This window comes from Rhinatrema bivittatum, chromosome 1 (assembly GCF_901001135.1).
Source record: "Rhinatrema bivittatum chromosome 1, aRhiBiv1.1, whole genome shotgun sequence".
Taxonomy (NCBI): domain Eukaryota; kingdom Metazoa; phylum Chordata; class Amphibia; order Gymnophiona; family Rhinatrematidae; genus Rhinatrema; species Rhinatrema bivittatum.
In genome coordinates this window covers 726,316,001-726,332,832 of record NC_042615.1, presented here as the reverse complement: position 1 = coordinate 726,332,832, position 16,832 = coordinate 726,316,001, and the positions used below count along the sequence as shown (strand labels likewise).

At 41.2% G+C, this 16,832-nt stretch overlaps 1 protein-coding gene across 13 annotated transcripts in view; it reads right to left on the bottom strand.

The window, feature by feature from the left end:
• ARL15 (ADP ribosylation factor like GTPase 15) overlaps nt 1-16,832 on the bottom strand; it is a 1,022,750-nt gene that overhangs the window by 939,232 nt on the left and 66,686 nt on the right. For 10 of the 13 annotated variants that reach the window (XM_029577371.1, XM_029577444.1, XM_029577362.1 and 7 more), the window contains exon 2: nt 14,917-14,973. The exons of the other annotated variants lie outside the window; for them this stretch is intronic. In XM_029577371.1, the coding sequence (XP_029433231.1) occupies nt 14,917-14,973 (57 nt within the window). The remainder of the gene's footprint in view (nt 1-14,916; nt 14,974-16,832) is intronic. 13 annotated transcript variants of the gene reach the window in all.

The following is a 16,832-nucleotide window of genomic DNA, read 5'->3' as shown; positions in this document are numbered from 1 at the left end:
TCTCTCAGCTAATGGTAGATGCTGATCCAAGGGTGCTGCAGAAGTTACTATCTAGGTCCTTTCCATCACACCAGAAGGCAAGCTTCCTTCACTTAAAGCCATAAGACTTTCTAATAGAATCTTTTCTAGCCGCCAAAACACAAGATACCTCATTGGATAGATTCAGGGACTCAAATTCTACGCTCTCAACATCCAGGCTGTGAGGGCTAGAGACTGAAGTTGGAGTGGAGTAATATTTCCTGGTTCTGCAGGATGTGTGGCGGAATTCCCCAACCAGAGTGGTTCATTGATGGATAACTCCCAAAAGGAGTGGCAACCAAAGCTTAAGGGGCTTTGCAAATCATTGTTTCCCATTCTATTCTAAGTTTTAGGAGAGTCTTTGCCACTAGAAGAATCGGAGGCTATGTGTACAGAAAACTGCCCTCCACCCCCATGCAAGAAGAAAGAATCAGAAGTTAGTTTGTTTTTGACCCTCTCCTCAAACAAAGTTGAGGATTCTTTTTATTCATAAGAGATGCAAGAAGATGCACCACGGGTATACACTACTCATAGAATACTCCCTGTCCAAGGACCACTTATGTAGTTCTAGGGACTAGCTCAGTTTGTCCAATAAGATAGAAACATGACAGCAGCAAAAGACCATTTGGCCCATCTAATCTGTCCATCCACCCAATTTATCTAGCCCTTACAATTCCCATCACTTCCTCAGGGATCCCCTGTTTTTATCCCATACTTTCTTGAATTCATACTGAATTTTGCCTCCATCACCCTCATGCCATGACCCCTTTGTTCTAGGACCTCCTTTCAATTGAAAAAGGCTAGCCTCCAATTCATGGAAACTTTTGTGATACTTAAATATTTATCATATCTCCCCCCTCTCTTGGCTTTCCTTTAAGGCAGGGTATCCTGAAAACCAGACTGGCTGTGGGATCCCCAGGACAGGTTTGGGAATCCCTGCTCTAGAGTATACATGTTTAGATTTTTAAGTCTATCCCATATGCTTTGGAACAAAGACTACTGATCATTTTAGTAGGCATCCTCTGGACCACTCCCAACAGGTTTATATCCGTTTGAAGCTGCGGTCTCTAGAATTGTACACAATATTCCAAAAGTGATCTAACCAGGATCCTATACAGGGGCAATACTGCCACCCTTTTTCTGCTAACCATTCCTCTCCCTATACAGCCAAGCATCTTTCTGGCTTTTGTCATCACTTTATCTACCTGCTGGCCACATTAAGATCAGATACAGTCACCCCTAGATACCCTCTTCTTTTGTGCTCAGGATTTAGCCTCCAATATTGTTCACTTCTCCCTTGAGTTTTTGCATCCTAAATGCATTACTCTGCAATTTTTAGCATTAAATTTTAGCTGCCAGTCTCTAGAACATTCCTCGAGCTGTGCTAGATCTCTCATATTTTCCATACCTTTCTGGCTGTCTACTCCATTGCAGATTTTGGTATCATTGACGAAGACAAACTTTTCCTGACAATCCTTCCGCTGCCACTCACAAAAATGTTGAAAAGAACCAGTCCCAGGACTGGTCCTTGAGGCATTCCACTAGTAATGTGCCCTCCTCAGAGTAAAGTCCATTTACCACTACCCTTTGTCGCCTCCCTCTCAGCCAGTTTCTAACCCATTCAGTCACTCTATGTTTCATACCAAGGGCACTCAATTTATAAGTCTTCTATGCGGAAGTGTATCAAAGGCCTTACTAAAATCCAAGTACACTATGTCTGGCGTTCTCCCCGATCCAATTCACTGATCACACAATCAAAGAAATTGATAAGATTCATCTGACAAGATTACTTCTAGTAAAACCATTCTGCCTCAGATCATGCAATTCATTGGATGCCAGAAACTGCAGTATACTTTGTTTTAGTAGCGATTCCATTAATTTACTCACCACAGAGGTCATAAAACTGGCCCGTAGTTCCCGGCCTCCTCCCTACTTCCATTTTTATGAACAGGAACCACATCTGCCCCTCTCCAGTCCTCTAAACTACTTCCCACTCTAAAGAAGCATTGAAAAAGTCAGCTAGTGGAGCTGCCAGAACTGCTTTAACCCTCAAAACCCTCTGATATACCCATGTGGCAAAATGGGATACATCTACTTTAAGTTCAGTTACCTCCTCAAGAACACACGGTTCTGAAAACTGATTGAGTTTTACCGCACTTCTAATCTTTAATTCATTTTATGCTATCCTGCTCCAGGCCCTTCCACAGTGAACACTAAATTTTTAAGCAGTTTTGTTTTTGTCTCATCAGCCTCTACATATTCTGCCCCTTCTCTTCGCAGTGTCACAATATTCTCCTTCTCTAGCAGATATATGGCTCTGAGAATCATCCCTTGCAAGACAGCCTAGTTCCATATTCTGTTTCTCAGCACAGGAGGTATGAATCAGTTCCTTTCTGTTTGTTCAGGTAGAATATGGCTACCAGATTGTTTGTCTGTTCCAAGACCATTTTGTTGGTCCAACTCATCTCTGAAAGCCGATAGAGTATTTAGGTGCACCCACAGCTCAGGAAATTTATCTTGAAAAGCTTTTCATAAGCAGATGAGACTCTAGGTGTAGAGCCCCTCTATATAAGCTCCCCAGCCCAGATCCGATGCATCTATGATTAGGACAATTTGGGTAGGAAAAATATAAAAGGATTATTCTTTGGTAACCCAGTCCTTATGCTGTTGGGTGACTTGAATACTATCCCTTAGATCTTGAGTGGCCTGCAAACACTGGAATCATAGGGTCAATTGGGCCTATCGTGTGAACACATGAAGTGTATTACATGTACTGTTGATGCCATGAGGCCAAACATACTCAACATGTCCCATGTTTGTTTGGGTTTTTTTTTTGGGGGGGGGGTTATATTTCTTACAATGTGGACATTAAGGTGATGGCCCTTTCTTGTGGACTCTTTACCTGAGTTGTGTCTATCAGTGCTCATAGGAATTCCAATTGAGACAATAGGCTCAAGAGGAATTTGGGAATCCTAGCAATTCCAGGATCAAGATGGTTTTGCTTACCAATTCTTTTGCTATCTTCCTTAGAAATGCTCTTAACCAGCCAATCATCCAGAAAGGAAAATAGACACATCCCCATTTACAAATACCACTAGACATTTCATGAATTCTTAAAGTACTGACACTAGGCTGAAGGGCAGTACATGATATTGAAGGTGGTGTTTTCCTATTATTAATCTGAGATGCAGCCTGTTAGTAAATGTGGATGCAAACATCCTTTACATCCAGAACACACAGCCAGTTTCCTTTTTGAAAGAAGGTAATCAAGGTGCCCAGAAAAACCATCTCAATTTTTTTTTGTTTTAAACTAGGAATTTGTTCAAGGCCCTTAGGTCTAGGATGGAACAAAATTTTCCTGTTTTCTTTAGGATCAGCAAATACTTGGAATAAAATCACTGGTCTCATTCATCTGGTGGAAAGAGTTTAACAGTCTTGGCCTCCAACAGGAAGGAGAGTTTCTTGCTTTTGAGAGGTGTAGTTTATTTATTTAAGAAACTTTTAATATACCGACATTCATAGGGCATATCATGCCGGTTTACAAAAAACTGAAACAGGTGGAAAATACAATGAACAGGGGTGGGGGAGAAGGGGAGCAGGCAAGAAAAGGGTGAGAGGGGGGTAGGGGGAGAGCAAGCAAGAAAGGATAGGGCAGAAGGAGAGAGATGAACAATCAAATTGAGCAATATAATAAAAGGAACATAATTGTAACTGAGTTCTAAAACTATAAGTTAAGGCGAGGTACTTATTTACATTAAAACAATAGCGTAAATACTTGTTAGGGTTAAGGCTTTGGCAAAGAAGAGTTCAAAAAGGGGGGGGGGGGGGGCGGGAGGGAGGTGGGTGTAAGGGGTAGAAGTGTAGTGACAAACCCTCAGTGGGCAATTTGGTAGGATTTCGAACAGGCAAAGTCTGTATCTATTAAGCACTAACCAAGGTCATACTGGACCTTCTAGACATAATACAGTGTCTGCCTTCTTGTTGTCAGGAGTTATGGGAGGGTTCTACCAAATTTTCTTATCTATCTCCTGCCTAATTGGGGGGGGGGGGGGGGGGGAAGAGGAGATTTTTTTGGTATAAACTTCCTTCCTTCCTATGCAAAAAAGTCTGAAGGGAGACCTACTGACACCTTCTCTTATTAGTATTTAGATCCATATTAGTAAACCCAGGAGTGTTCAGAACCTGATCAGTATCATGAGGAGAAGTTTGAGTCTATACCTGTCTAGCAGCCAAGACCTACCTCTAAGAGTTCCTGTTTACTGCTGGGGTCTATAAACCAGTGCAGTCTGTTGCCTCAGCAGAGTTTCCTCCCCCAGTACAAGTGAAATTGACAACAGTATAGATGATACGGATGTTGATGCTCCTCCAGGCAGACATCAAAATAATGCATTCCAGGTGATTTTAGAATTTCCAGGATCAGTTGCATCTCCATCTGCATCGCCATCGATACTGTCAATGCCAGCACTGATGCCTGCAAGACAGTGGTCCAGCACTTCCTGGATCCTTCTCTTCAACCCTTCTCAAATATTGCCAATTATTGAGGCAGGAGGAGAGGTGACATCCTCATGGAGGAATATCAGTCTCTGTGACTGGTGCCTTCTAAGAGTTAGCAATCCCCATATTTCTTAAAGAGTAAGCAGCCCTCTCTGCAGAGAGGCTTAGGAAGAGGTATAGCCACAGTCCCGACCTTCCTGTTCTCAATACTATGTATTATTGAAGACCAATGTCAAAGCTTTCCCACCTTCACTTGATGTTCCTTACTGATATCACCAGATGTCGATACCAATGAAGCAGAATGTTTCATTTTTGAGTGGGGGAGCTCAAGGATGCTCTACCTCGCTGGCTTCTATCAGTGCTCAACTTTGACAAGGAGCGATCTTTGATACTAATGCACCACCAGCCTTTGGTGCAGCTGCAGAGCCCATGGAAGTTGATGCCACCAATGCTGATACATGTGGACTGGACTTCTTCAAAAAGATGAGCATCTGCATGCGCTCTTATCTGATCAGAAGACCTTCAGGAGGTATCTTCTGTCAGGAGGCACACATTCAGAGACATTATGCCTAGCAACCAGATACAGAATGGAAGTCAGTGACAGATATTATATGGCTGCATATGAAGCAGTTTGACTTCTCTTTCTAAGAGATCGTTGAAAATATGGCCCCAAAATCATGAAATTGCCATTTTTGATACCAACAATATACCTAATCTACTGCCCAACGAGCCTCCTAGAATTAAATATATCACCATTAATTGAGTTCCTTACCACACATCTCTAAACCAACCATAGTGTTAGGAGATTTTAATCTTCACATGGATACCCACCCTTTATCTAACACATGCCAAGCACTATTAGACGCTATGACAGCATTAGGCTTCTCTGTAATAACAAACCAACGAGTCTGTTTATAAATTCTGACTCGAGATTGAAAGGTCCAACAAATTCTGTCGGTGGTAGGGTGCTATATAAGAAATACCAGTATACTCTTGTTTTATATGTTGTTTACGTACTTGAGTGAATGACATACTCAGAATGAACATAACGCAAGAGGACACAATAAAGTAGGAATAAGCAATTCCAGTCGAGTGCCACAAACAGAATATTGAATAACTACTTAATTATGATATAAAAACACAGCCTAAAAGATAGTAAAGAAAGCTGTGGAAATATGATGATGCTGAAAAAATGTTTTAATTTTCATTACTCTCTGTGAAAATAAATAAAATATATAAATGTTCTAGTCCAATTTTTAAAGACACTGAAAATAAAATCTTTGGTAACTTGGTACTTGTAGTATTGAAAACAATGAGACCAATATCAATGTCTTGCAGTAAAAAAATCAATATATCATAGATCACCCATACCCCTTTCTTTTCTCAGACAACCAAATGTGTGGCTTCAATTCCTCCTAATTCCAAGTCTTTCTTAGTAAACAGCCCCCCATAAAAACCCAAAGTCAATAAAGAAACAGCATCCAAATATTGTATGAGGTAAACATGCTAAAATATAGAAATGTGCTATAAAATTCCACATCTCAAACCTGCTCCTTAGAAATGACCTGTGCCAAGTTTAAATTGTTTTGCTTTGATTCTCTCTTTAAACATCTACTTCTTATAACCTTGCATGGTTGAACAAGCAGCTCCTCGGGCTAATTACGATTGATCAAGTCTATGATCCAACCATGCATTTTAACTAGCCATGGTCAAGTTTCAGCAAGGTCATCAGCACTAGATATATCCAGTATAATGTATCAACCAAAACAAATCAGACTTAATGACTGTCTTGCTGTAGCTATAACATTACAAACAACTGGTAAAATGACTGACAGAAGCAGTACAACATAGTCCAGAAAGGTTCCCTTTTACAATATTCAGGACTTGGTAAACTTTCCTGCAAGAATATATTCATTGCTGGATAAGAATTATATCCAAAGTTCAAATAAAGCTACTGAGGAACCTCATGCATCTTGGCAGTAAGGTGAACCAATACAAAATTTTAAAAAACAGACTTAGATAAGGGGTAATAGCATAAAAGCAGTCAAGCTTCTACCGTTGGCAGCTGGGATATATCCTTAGAGTATGGGCAAAAATAACTGGGCAGAATGTATGAGCCAACTGGTCTTTTCTCTGACATCTTCTACTGTTATATTTAAATTATTGTTTTTAGCCTCTCTGGCAAGTAATATTATCAGCTTCATTATAATATGATGGAACGTCATTATCCCCTTTGGAAATGCAAAGCTGCCCTACCAACATCTAAAACTTGGAATACATATTATGTTGTGCAGCATGACATCAGCATTAAATATGGGCAAGAAGCCACAATAGCTTGCCCACAATTCATTCACCAAACACAAACAATGGGGAAAAACAGCAGCAAAACATATATAGAAAGCATCTTATTTGCCTTTAAAAGAAAAACAGCAATGACCTAGAAAAGTAGAAAGCATGAATAACTGTGGGCTGGATATTGTGTATTAAATTAAGAACAAAATATTTTATACTGTATCTTGCCCTTAATTTATTAAATGCTCTACAGCCCATAAAGATGTAAACACTGGCTCCTCCAACAGCAAATCAATGTTTTGCTTACTCAGAATATTCAGTAATCATTCTACAATGATTTTATAGTTTGACAGCAACTCACAAAACTATACAACACATCAAGGTTAGATAACAAACGGAAACATTGGTCTCCAACAGCAGTGGGCAAACTATGGCCCGTGGTCCAAAGCTGGCCCATTAAGAATTTTCATCCTTCCTGCTTGTCCCTTACAAAGTTGCATTATGTGCAGCCTGCCAATACTCTGACCTGCCTGCCCAATGTTATCAAAGGCCAAGTTGTCACCCTTGATGATGCACTTAAGCAGGCAGATCAGAGTATCAGCACCATTTAGTGATGTGCTGATGGGGTTCCCATACCCTGTCAGCAAGGAGAAGGATGGACCTTGTGCGATGGCTGCTGGTGAGGTTCCCATCCCACACCAGGAGAGCCTCCAGCAAGGAGAGATCCCAAGCGACAATTCATTGGTGGGGTTATGTGCTAGTCATAACCAGGTCTGAATATCTATAATTCACTATATTTAGATCTTTGAGCAAAAATGCTTAAGTAACTTCAGCTAATACAAAATTTGGTTACTCACCTACTAGCCTGTCTTGTTTACAAGTCACATTAGTCCAACATTAAAAGAATTGCACCAGCTACTGTTTTCTTGGGGTCCTCATTTAAGATTCTAATGTTTATTTTTACAGCCTTGCATAATTTCGGGGACTATATGCTTAAAAGAACAACTTGTTCCATATAGAAGGCTGCTTACATTGGTTCAAGAACCTTTCCTCAGGATCCCCACTCCCAGTAATGTAACACTGCCAGGGTCTTGAAAGATGATCTTCTATTTCACTGCTCCAAAGCTCTAGAATACTTAGTAGAGAACTCCATTTTATTGGTGATGATTGCAATTTCAGGAGGCAGCGGCAGATCCCTTGTTATTTAATCAGCTTTTAGTTGTATTTTATAATGATGGTATGTGAAAGGGAATGAAAGAGGGGGTGAAAGTGAGGGGTGGGAAGGAAGGGAAAGGGGTGACTGCGGGAAGGGCGGGAAAACCGGCACACTAAAACAAACCTAAAACCCACCCCGACCCTTTAAAATAAATCCCCCACCCTCCCGAACCCCCCCAAAATGCCTTAAATTACCTGGGGTCCAGAGGAAGGGTCCCGGTGTGATCTTTTACTCTCGGACCTCCGTGCGTTGTAGAAATGGCGCCGGCGCTACCTTTGACCTGTCATATGACAGGGCAAAGGTAGCGCCGGCACCATTTTGTTTTTGTCCCCCGACGGCAGGAGCGTAGGAGATCACTCCCGGACCCCCGCTGGACCCCCAGGGACTTTTGGCCAGCTTGGGGGGCCTCATGACCCCCACAAGACTTGCCAAAAGTCCAGCGGGGGTCCGGAACGACCTCCTGCAGTCGAATCGTGTTGCCATACGGCGTGTTGCCATACAGCCGATCACACATTTTGCGCAAAATGGCACCGGCCGTATGGCAACACGATTCGACTGCAGGAGGTCGTTCCGGACCCCCGCTGGACTTTTGGCAAGTCTTGTGGGTGTCAGGAGACCCCCCCAAGCTGGCCAAAAGTCCCTGGGGGTCCAGCAGGGGTCCGGAACGACCTCCTGCAGTCGAATCGTTTTTCCGTACATATGGCTGTACGTACGGCGTATGGCCAGCGCCATTTTCCGTACGGAAAACGATTCGCGGTAGGAGATCATTCCGGACCCCCGCTGGACTTTTGGCAAGTCTTGTGGGGGTCAGGAGGCCCCCCCAAGCTGGCCAAAAGTCCCTGGGGGTCCAGCGGGGGTTTATTTTATTTTTATTATGATTTATATTCCACTTTTTGCACTTTTTTTTTTCAGCGCTTCAAAGTGAATTACATTCAGGTACTATGTATTTTAATATGCTGCAACTAATCAGAAGAAGCCAAGAGATTAACAAGGTAAAATGTAAAACACAAAGTCACAATGTAATAAAGCTTAAAAATAGAGCAATATATAAAATGTACTTAAAATGTAGTCACATTGGTAAAATTCATGAATAGTCCTCAGGAGAATCCTAAGGAGCTCGTGACAAACCAGGTTATTTACTACAAAGTTAAAATTACTAAAACCCAGTTATAAAACAATTGAATGCTTGATTAAATAGCCAAGTTTTAACATGCTTAATGAGTTTCAAATCATTCAGTACGGCACAGATATCAAAAGGCAACATTCCATAAAACAGGGGCTTGGAAGCAAAATGTAGAACATTATGTCCCTTCAAAACTCAAGACTGAGGAAGGTGGAATTTGTAATAGTTCCTCCTGAAAGAAGTGTAAAGATCTAGCTGGAGCATAGGGGAGAAGATGATCCGCCAGCTAGTATGGTTGGGCCCTACAAACAGCTCAGAAAAGCAAGTATAGAATTTTAAACTGGCTTCCTGTGCTTTGTAGGATTAAGTGGAGCTTCTGCAAATCATGGGAAGCATGATCAAATAAACTACGCCAAAAATTACTTTGGCAGCAGTGTTTTGTAGAAATTGCACCTGCCTCAGCTGGGCCACGGGCAAGTCAAGGTACAGAATGCTGTAAGTGTGTTCTGGATAGATGATATTTTATCCTGTGGTGAGGATCAAGAGCCTCATTAGTATAGTTTGCAGAGTGGCTCAATGGATTGAACATACAGTATTATTTGCGTTTTACACCGGAGAAACAAGAACACCAAAATTCTTTTTGAGATTTACTGATTAAGAAAACACATGATCAGTTCCTGATCACTTTATTTATGAAACCTGATTGCAATCATCTTCTCAGATATGATGCAATTCTTCTCAGATGCAATTCCAGCTAACCTTCTCATAGCCTGCACTAAAGACGTCGCTAAGCCTATCACCCAGATCATCAACGCCTCTCTATCACAGGGCCTGGTCCCTGACCCCTCAAACTTGCCATCTTAAAACCCTTATTAAAAAAAACAAATCTCTCTACAGATAGCCCAGCAAATTTCTGCCCGATTGCTAATCTTCCGATCATTGCCAAAATCCTGGAAAGAATAGTCAAACAGCTCTCTGAATTTCTTGAAAATAACAACATCCTCTCCCCGGCTCAATTAGGCTTTCGCAAATCCTGCAGTACCGAAACTCTTCTTTTATCTCTGTCAGACAACATTCTCATGAATCTAGAAAACAAACATCCCTGCTTGCTCATCCTCCTTGATCTTTCGGCCGCCTTTGACATGGTCAACCATGATTATCTCATCGAAAGACTATCCGAGATCAGCATCAAAAACAAAGCTCTAAACTGGTTCAAATCTTTCCTCCAGAACAGATACTACAAAGTTAAGATCAATAGCAAAGAGTCATCACCATTCAGTTCCTCAAGGCTCTTCGCTATCCCCTACGTTATTCAATATCTATCTTCTCCCGCTTTGTCATCTCCTTTCCAATCTAAAGTTAACCCATTACTTATATGCAGATGACGTCCAAATCCTTATTCCTATCACCGAATCACTTCAAAAGACCGTACTTTTTTGGAACTCCTGCCTCCTCTCCATTAACAAACTCCTGTCTAACCTTAACCTGATACTCAACACTAACAAGACAGAATTCCTCCTGATCACTCAAGATGGCACCCTTCCACACAGCCTGGCTACCTTCATATCAGAGATAACCCACAAGTTGTTTTCCAATTTGGTGATCATTTGTTCTTCTCTTTCAAAATGGAATGTCGCCCTTGAATTTCTGAATCCAAATGTATATTTTTTAATTAAAGCACAGCTGCCAGAAATGTTACCGTTCTTCCAATTTTTAAAGTAATCTCATCTTATCTATCCCCGGCAAGTCTGTTTTGCAGATTTTCATATTATCTGCAACACAGGCATGCTTTTCTCTCTAGTCCTTCTATGTCACTTATTAGATTGTAAGCTCTACTGACTGTCATTTTGTATGTTTGTACAGCACTGCATGTGTCATGTAGCACTATAGAAATATTAAGCAGAAGTAGTATACTTATGAAGCCATTGAAGAGGACTGGAATGGACTTTGCACTTATCCTGTGGCATCCCAAAGAACACTTGCCCTTCATCAGAATTGACTCCGTTAACCACCATTTTCTTGGGTTCTGTTAATTTACCAATTGCTCACCTAGTTTATAATTCATTTTCCAACTTCTTAAACTGACTAGCTTAACTACCAATATTCTATCACGGAACAATATCAAAGGCCATACTGAAATCTCATATGCCACTACTTTTCACTTCAAGGCCCTCAAGCCAGTGGTACCTCTCACAAACCCTATGTGCACCTCCCTATCACAATCAAGAAAGGGATCTAACAACTGAGGCAAACAGGTCAGAGGGGTTGTGGGGTAGAAATAAGCAGCAGAAAAGCTTCAGGAAAGGGGTCTTTACAGGCCCAGAGATCATCAGTGGGTCTGTGGTGAGGATTTGAGAGGAAAAACTGGTGAGATGAGATGCCATTGCCCTGGGAAAATTGTACCAGCCCAGGTATAGCTCCACTATATCCAAAGTGATCCCCACTTAAAACAGTGAAGATTACATCAACTACCCTCCACACCCCAACTATTACTGTGGTCACCTCAAAGATATTAATCAAGATTGTGTGGCAAAATTTCCTTTGTAAAAGGATGATGTATAAGATCCTTTAACCTACTGCCTTCAAGGTATTGCACTAATCTATCCTTCAGTAGTGTTTCCATTACTTTGTCCATCATAATGTCAAATTAATACATCTGCAGTTCCACACTTCTTCCTTGTTCCCACCCTTGCCAAATGGTACTAGATCTGCTCTTGGCTTTTCGAACCTGCCATTTCAAGTGTTACCCAAAATTAATAACTTTGTTATCTAAAATCCTATTTAATCAGAATTATGTTTTCCTCCTTTATTTCTGGTTAACTCATCTAGGCATAAATTTGACACTTGTGAGCAATATTGCAGTCACCAAAGCTTTAATCCATACTTCCCATTCATCCCCTTCCATAATCATTTATACATTTGATCCATCCTTTCATAAACTGACCAAATTTTCATGAAATTGAGCCTTCCTTTCAAAATCTAGCCCTCACAATGGGAATGATGAAATAAAACCCATCTTAAAATTGGAGATAAATTTTAGCACAGGTTTCAGCTTACACACATGGTAAAAACCTATAGCTCTGCAGAATGCAGGAAGCTATTGGTAGGCGAATGCCCCATGAATAAAAGAAAAAAAAAAAGCACACTAAATGTAAATGTTTTGGGTTTTTTTTATTTAAACTTGGGGCCATTTGTACACCCAAACTTGTAAATACAAACTTAAAATAAATGGAGAAAAGCAGACTACACGTCATAAAAAAAATAAAAGTGATGACCAGAGGCACAAATTCCCAACCCTCCCTTCACCCAAGTTAATTTTCAGGACCCTAAGAGGGCTGAGTGGAGAATCCCCTCCCTCTTGCAGGCCTACCCAAGTTAAAAAATAAATTGTAAAGTAAAACACAGTAAATAATACCTGAGAGCACAATGCATTCTGTTCCCTTCCCTCCCCCGACCTGAGTTAGGCCAGTGGGTCAACTGATATTACAGTAATTTATTCTCTTCATTGGCTAGCCTCTGATTGGTCCCTTCATTGACAGCTGACAATGAAAGGACCAAATCCATTCGGGGACTCTAAATTAGGAACTCTGAATGGGGCTCTCTTCTTTCACTATCCATGCCAGAGTCATTGCGACTTATTACATCATCCTCAATGGGAGTTACAGCAGAGGCCATTGGAAGCACGGTAAAGTTAGTCTAAAGCTCACAAGTTTCAAATCTGTGCTAATTCAACCTTTTTTCAAATGTTGCCATCATCAAATGACAATACAATAGGTATTATCCAAGTCAAATTTATACATTTCAGATATCAAACAGGAACCATTTTAGTTCTTCAGCATGACAAGACTTCTTGAAGCTGAGCCTCTAAACCAGCGCTTCTCAACCAGTGTGTCAAAACGCACCGGCGTGTCGCCAAGCACTGGCAGGTGTGTCGCGTGCTCCCAGTCTCTCCTGCTGCTCTTCCTTCCCTGCTGCCATTGCCACCGGGCTAACAACACGTTCAAGCCCAATGGGAACGGCAGCAGTGTTAAGAGGAAGCTGTGGTACCCACGGCTAGCCTTTTCTTCCCACGCCTGCCCCGGAACAGGAGGTGATATGCTGTGCAGTGCGTAGGAAGGAGAAAGAGCCGTGCCGGTTGGAAAAGTAGCGGCGGCAGCAGTATCGGCCCCCATGCAGTAGCGTGGCCCGGAGCAATCTAAGCAGCCAGCAATCGGCAAAGGAGGCAGCAGTATAAGCCTCCCGCAGCCGATGGGATTCTTCTTTCTTGGGCTGGAGGAGGCTGCTGCAGCTACCATTTGTGCTCCAGGGGGTGGGGGAGGAAGTGAGAGAGAGAGGGAAGATAGCCAGCCTGTGTGTAAGTGAGAGAATGTGTGTGTGATTGAGAGCATATAGATAATTGAGAGCGAGCATGTGTGTGATTGAGAGAAACTGGTCAGAGAGGTGATGTGTGTATATGTAAGAGACAATAAAAGTGACTGGTCAGGGAGATGATTGGAGTGTGTGTGAGAGAGAATGGAAGTGAGAAATCTGGGTATGTGAGAAAGCATGGGAGTAAGAAGCCTGGTGTTTTGGGGAGGTGAGTGAAAAAGCATGGGACTGAGAAGCCTGTATATGTGAGAGAGCATGGAGTGGGAAGCCTGTGTGTGTGTGTGCATGCATGAGAGAGTGACTGGTTGTAAGATGACGTGTGTGGGGGAGAGATACTGGGGTGTGTGTATGTGAGAGAAAGAAAGTGATTAAGGGAATGAGAAGCCTGTGCATGTGGAGAGAGTGAGCATGGGAGTGAGAACCCTGGGTGTGTGGGTGTGTGTGAGAACCCGTATATGTAAGATTGAACTTGGGAGTGGGAAGCCTGTGTGTGTGTATGGCATGATAGAAACTGTTCAGGAAGGTGACTGGTGTGTGTGTCAAAAGACTGGTTGGGAGATGATTGGCGTGTGAGAGACAGAAACTGGTCATGGGGGTGTGACTGATATGGTGTGTGTGTGTATGTGAAAGACAGAGATAATGCAGGTGTAACTGTGTGCGGATTAGTTTATGTACATAACTGCAGATCCTAGGAGTATGTTAGGTCGGTTCTGTGTGTGTTACTGAGGTGAGATATTTTACTAGCATGTAAGTGTTTGTATCAGTCTAATTTGTTGTGTTTTCTCAAGAGGACATGCACTGGTGGTAAACTGCTGTCTTTTCATAAGTAGGGCTATTGAGCCTGGTAGTTGAAGGAGTTTGAGTTGCTGTTACTGAGATGACACCAGAACATCTTTTTTGTAGGATGAGTTGTGGGTTAGGGGGGGTTCCCGTGGATGCAAACTGTACTTTTACATCTAGCCCCATGACGATCATGGGTTCAGTGTATCATGCATTTGAGAACCATCTGTCAGGTGTGTCCCGACAGACAAAAGGTTGAGAACCACTGCTCTAAACTATTAAAACCTGAAAATCTGCATAAAAATTAAAAAAAAAAAAAAGTTAAATTTTAAGAATTCCTAGCATCATTATAGATGAAATCCAGACCTACTAAAATCAAAGCTCTCATTTTCTTGTTAATATGAACATTTCCTACATGATATCAAAGATCAAAGGAGTTCACTTGACCTTATGTATACAAATAGTCACGATTCTGTGGTGCCTGTTTAATGAACGCCCTTCAAATGCATGCCTTATTTTACATCATACAGCTTCTAATGTGACCTCACTCAAACTATTGGTTTTAACATAAGTAAAATAACTGCCAAAACAGTTATTCCAGCAAAAAAATATAGGCATCTCTTACCGTATAAATGCCAATTCTACAAACAGCAAATGAGAGCTGGATACGTTCGCACAGACTCTAAAAAGATTAAAAATAGAAGTAGGTTACCAGGAAATTATATATAATAGGTAACCTTATTTCTCTGACACAGATAATTGTATTTTGTCTTTTTTTCTCTCTATCTACAAGTCAATTGTGAAGAATTTACATAATATCTTCAGATAAGCCTCATTTACAGTAAAGGCACAGAAGTATTCACTAGTTAACAGCAGTTAAAACTCCCTTCAAGTTTAGTGCTTGCAAATTAAATCGTTTTTGTGATTCTACTAGCAACATTCACTACACGCCAACTGTGCATGCCTAAACACCGCTAGAGAATCTGTAAACCACCTAACACCTACAAGATGCAAGAGATGCAAATGGATGGGAGACAGATTACACAGATAGAAGTTATATGGCCACTTTTCTTGGAAAAGACTTAACTAATCATTTGGTTTAGTAAATTTGTCCATTTCTGGCAAGTTCAACTGATATAAGCAGCACATATAATATAAACCAGCTTCTTAGTCCTTCATTCTGCCAAATTTGGAAGGAGTATAAATGAGTTGATATTGGGAGATATGCACCATATGGTCTCATCAATGTACCTCTCTATCTGCCTCAGCTCCTCCAAGTCTGCCACTCTAGCCTCCAGAGTTCAGACATGTTCCCTGAGAGCCAGGAGCTCTTTGCACAGAGTGCACACATACAATCTCTCACCGGCGGATAAAAAAAATCACACATGATTCCAGTCTTTTCCACTCAATGGAAAAGACTGGAAAGCCCCCCTCTTGCTGCTGGACTGCTGCCTTCATCTTAATTTTGTTGAGTTGCTAGTTAAGTTTAGGATACTAAGAGAGCTGGAATTAGAGTACTTTAATTAGTAAATTCACCTGTAAATTTAATCAGCTACTGACCTACAAGGGGATGATTACACTTTTAATATGGGCTGGTACAACAGTATGATTTAGATAAGAGCCTGATTGATTTTTAGTGAGAAATGCCTAAAAATCAAGGGTTGAGTGGGTGGGAAAAACAGACACTAAAATTAACTCTCTCTGGCTTGCTTATTATCCCAGACACACACAAACTCTAAAGAATATATCCCATTATTTCACCTTTCTCCAAACTTTTGTCCAAAGATTTCCCAAAGCTATAATTACCAATTCTCTTTAACCACCATTACATAAAAGATTTGTTGCTGTTATTATAGCTCCTTTCAAATTTGGGTCACTGTTGTTCCACATCACCCATCTTCTTCTAGCCTGATTCCTTTTGAAGATACAAACTTTTGAAAAATGGGAATGTATTTTTGAAATCCAAGATCTTGGTCTTCATGTAACTTCTCTCGGTTTTGGCTGTTATATCAAAACATTACTTCTAATTATTACTGGTGCTCAGGTGGGCACCTACCTGGAGATTATATCCCAACTACAAATAAGAGACTGGTTCCCTCAATTTTTAAGGTCTGCAGTGGTTCTCATCCTTCAATACCAAAGCTTTAAGTGTTGAAGTGTCATCAACCTTCAATGTCTTCCTGAAGATATCTAATTTGTATTATTTTCAGAGCTTGAATGCTCCAGGTGATTTACTTGAGCACATGTTACAAAGTAGGGATGTCATCCTCTAAATCTAAACAACTCATGCAATCAAGGTGATGATCCATCACAGACATCTTGCAACTGTCGCACAGGAGACTCTTGAACTTGCTGACTTTGCTTTAGACCATGATGAAAAAAAAAGACAGAACATAAGAAATTGCTATGCTGGGTTAGACCAAGCCCAGCATCCTGTTTCCAACAGAGGCCAAACCAGGCCACAAGAACCTGGCAATTACCCAAACACCAAGAAGATCCCATGCTACTGATGCACTTAATAGCAGTGGCTATTCCCTAAGT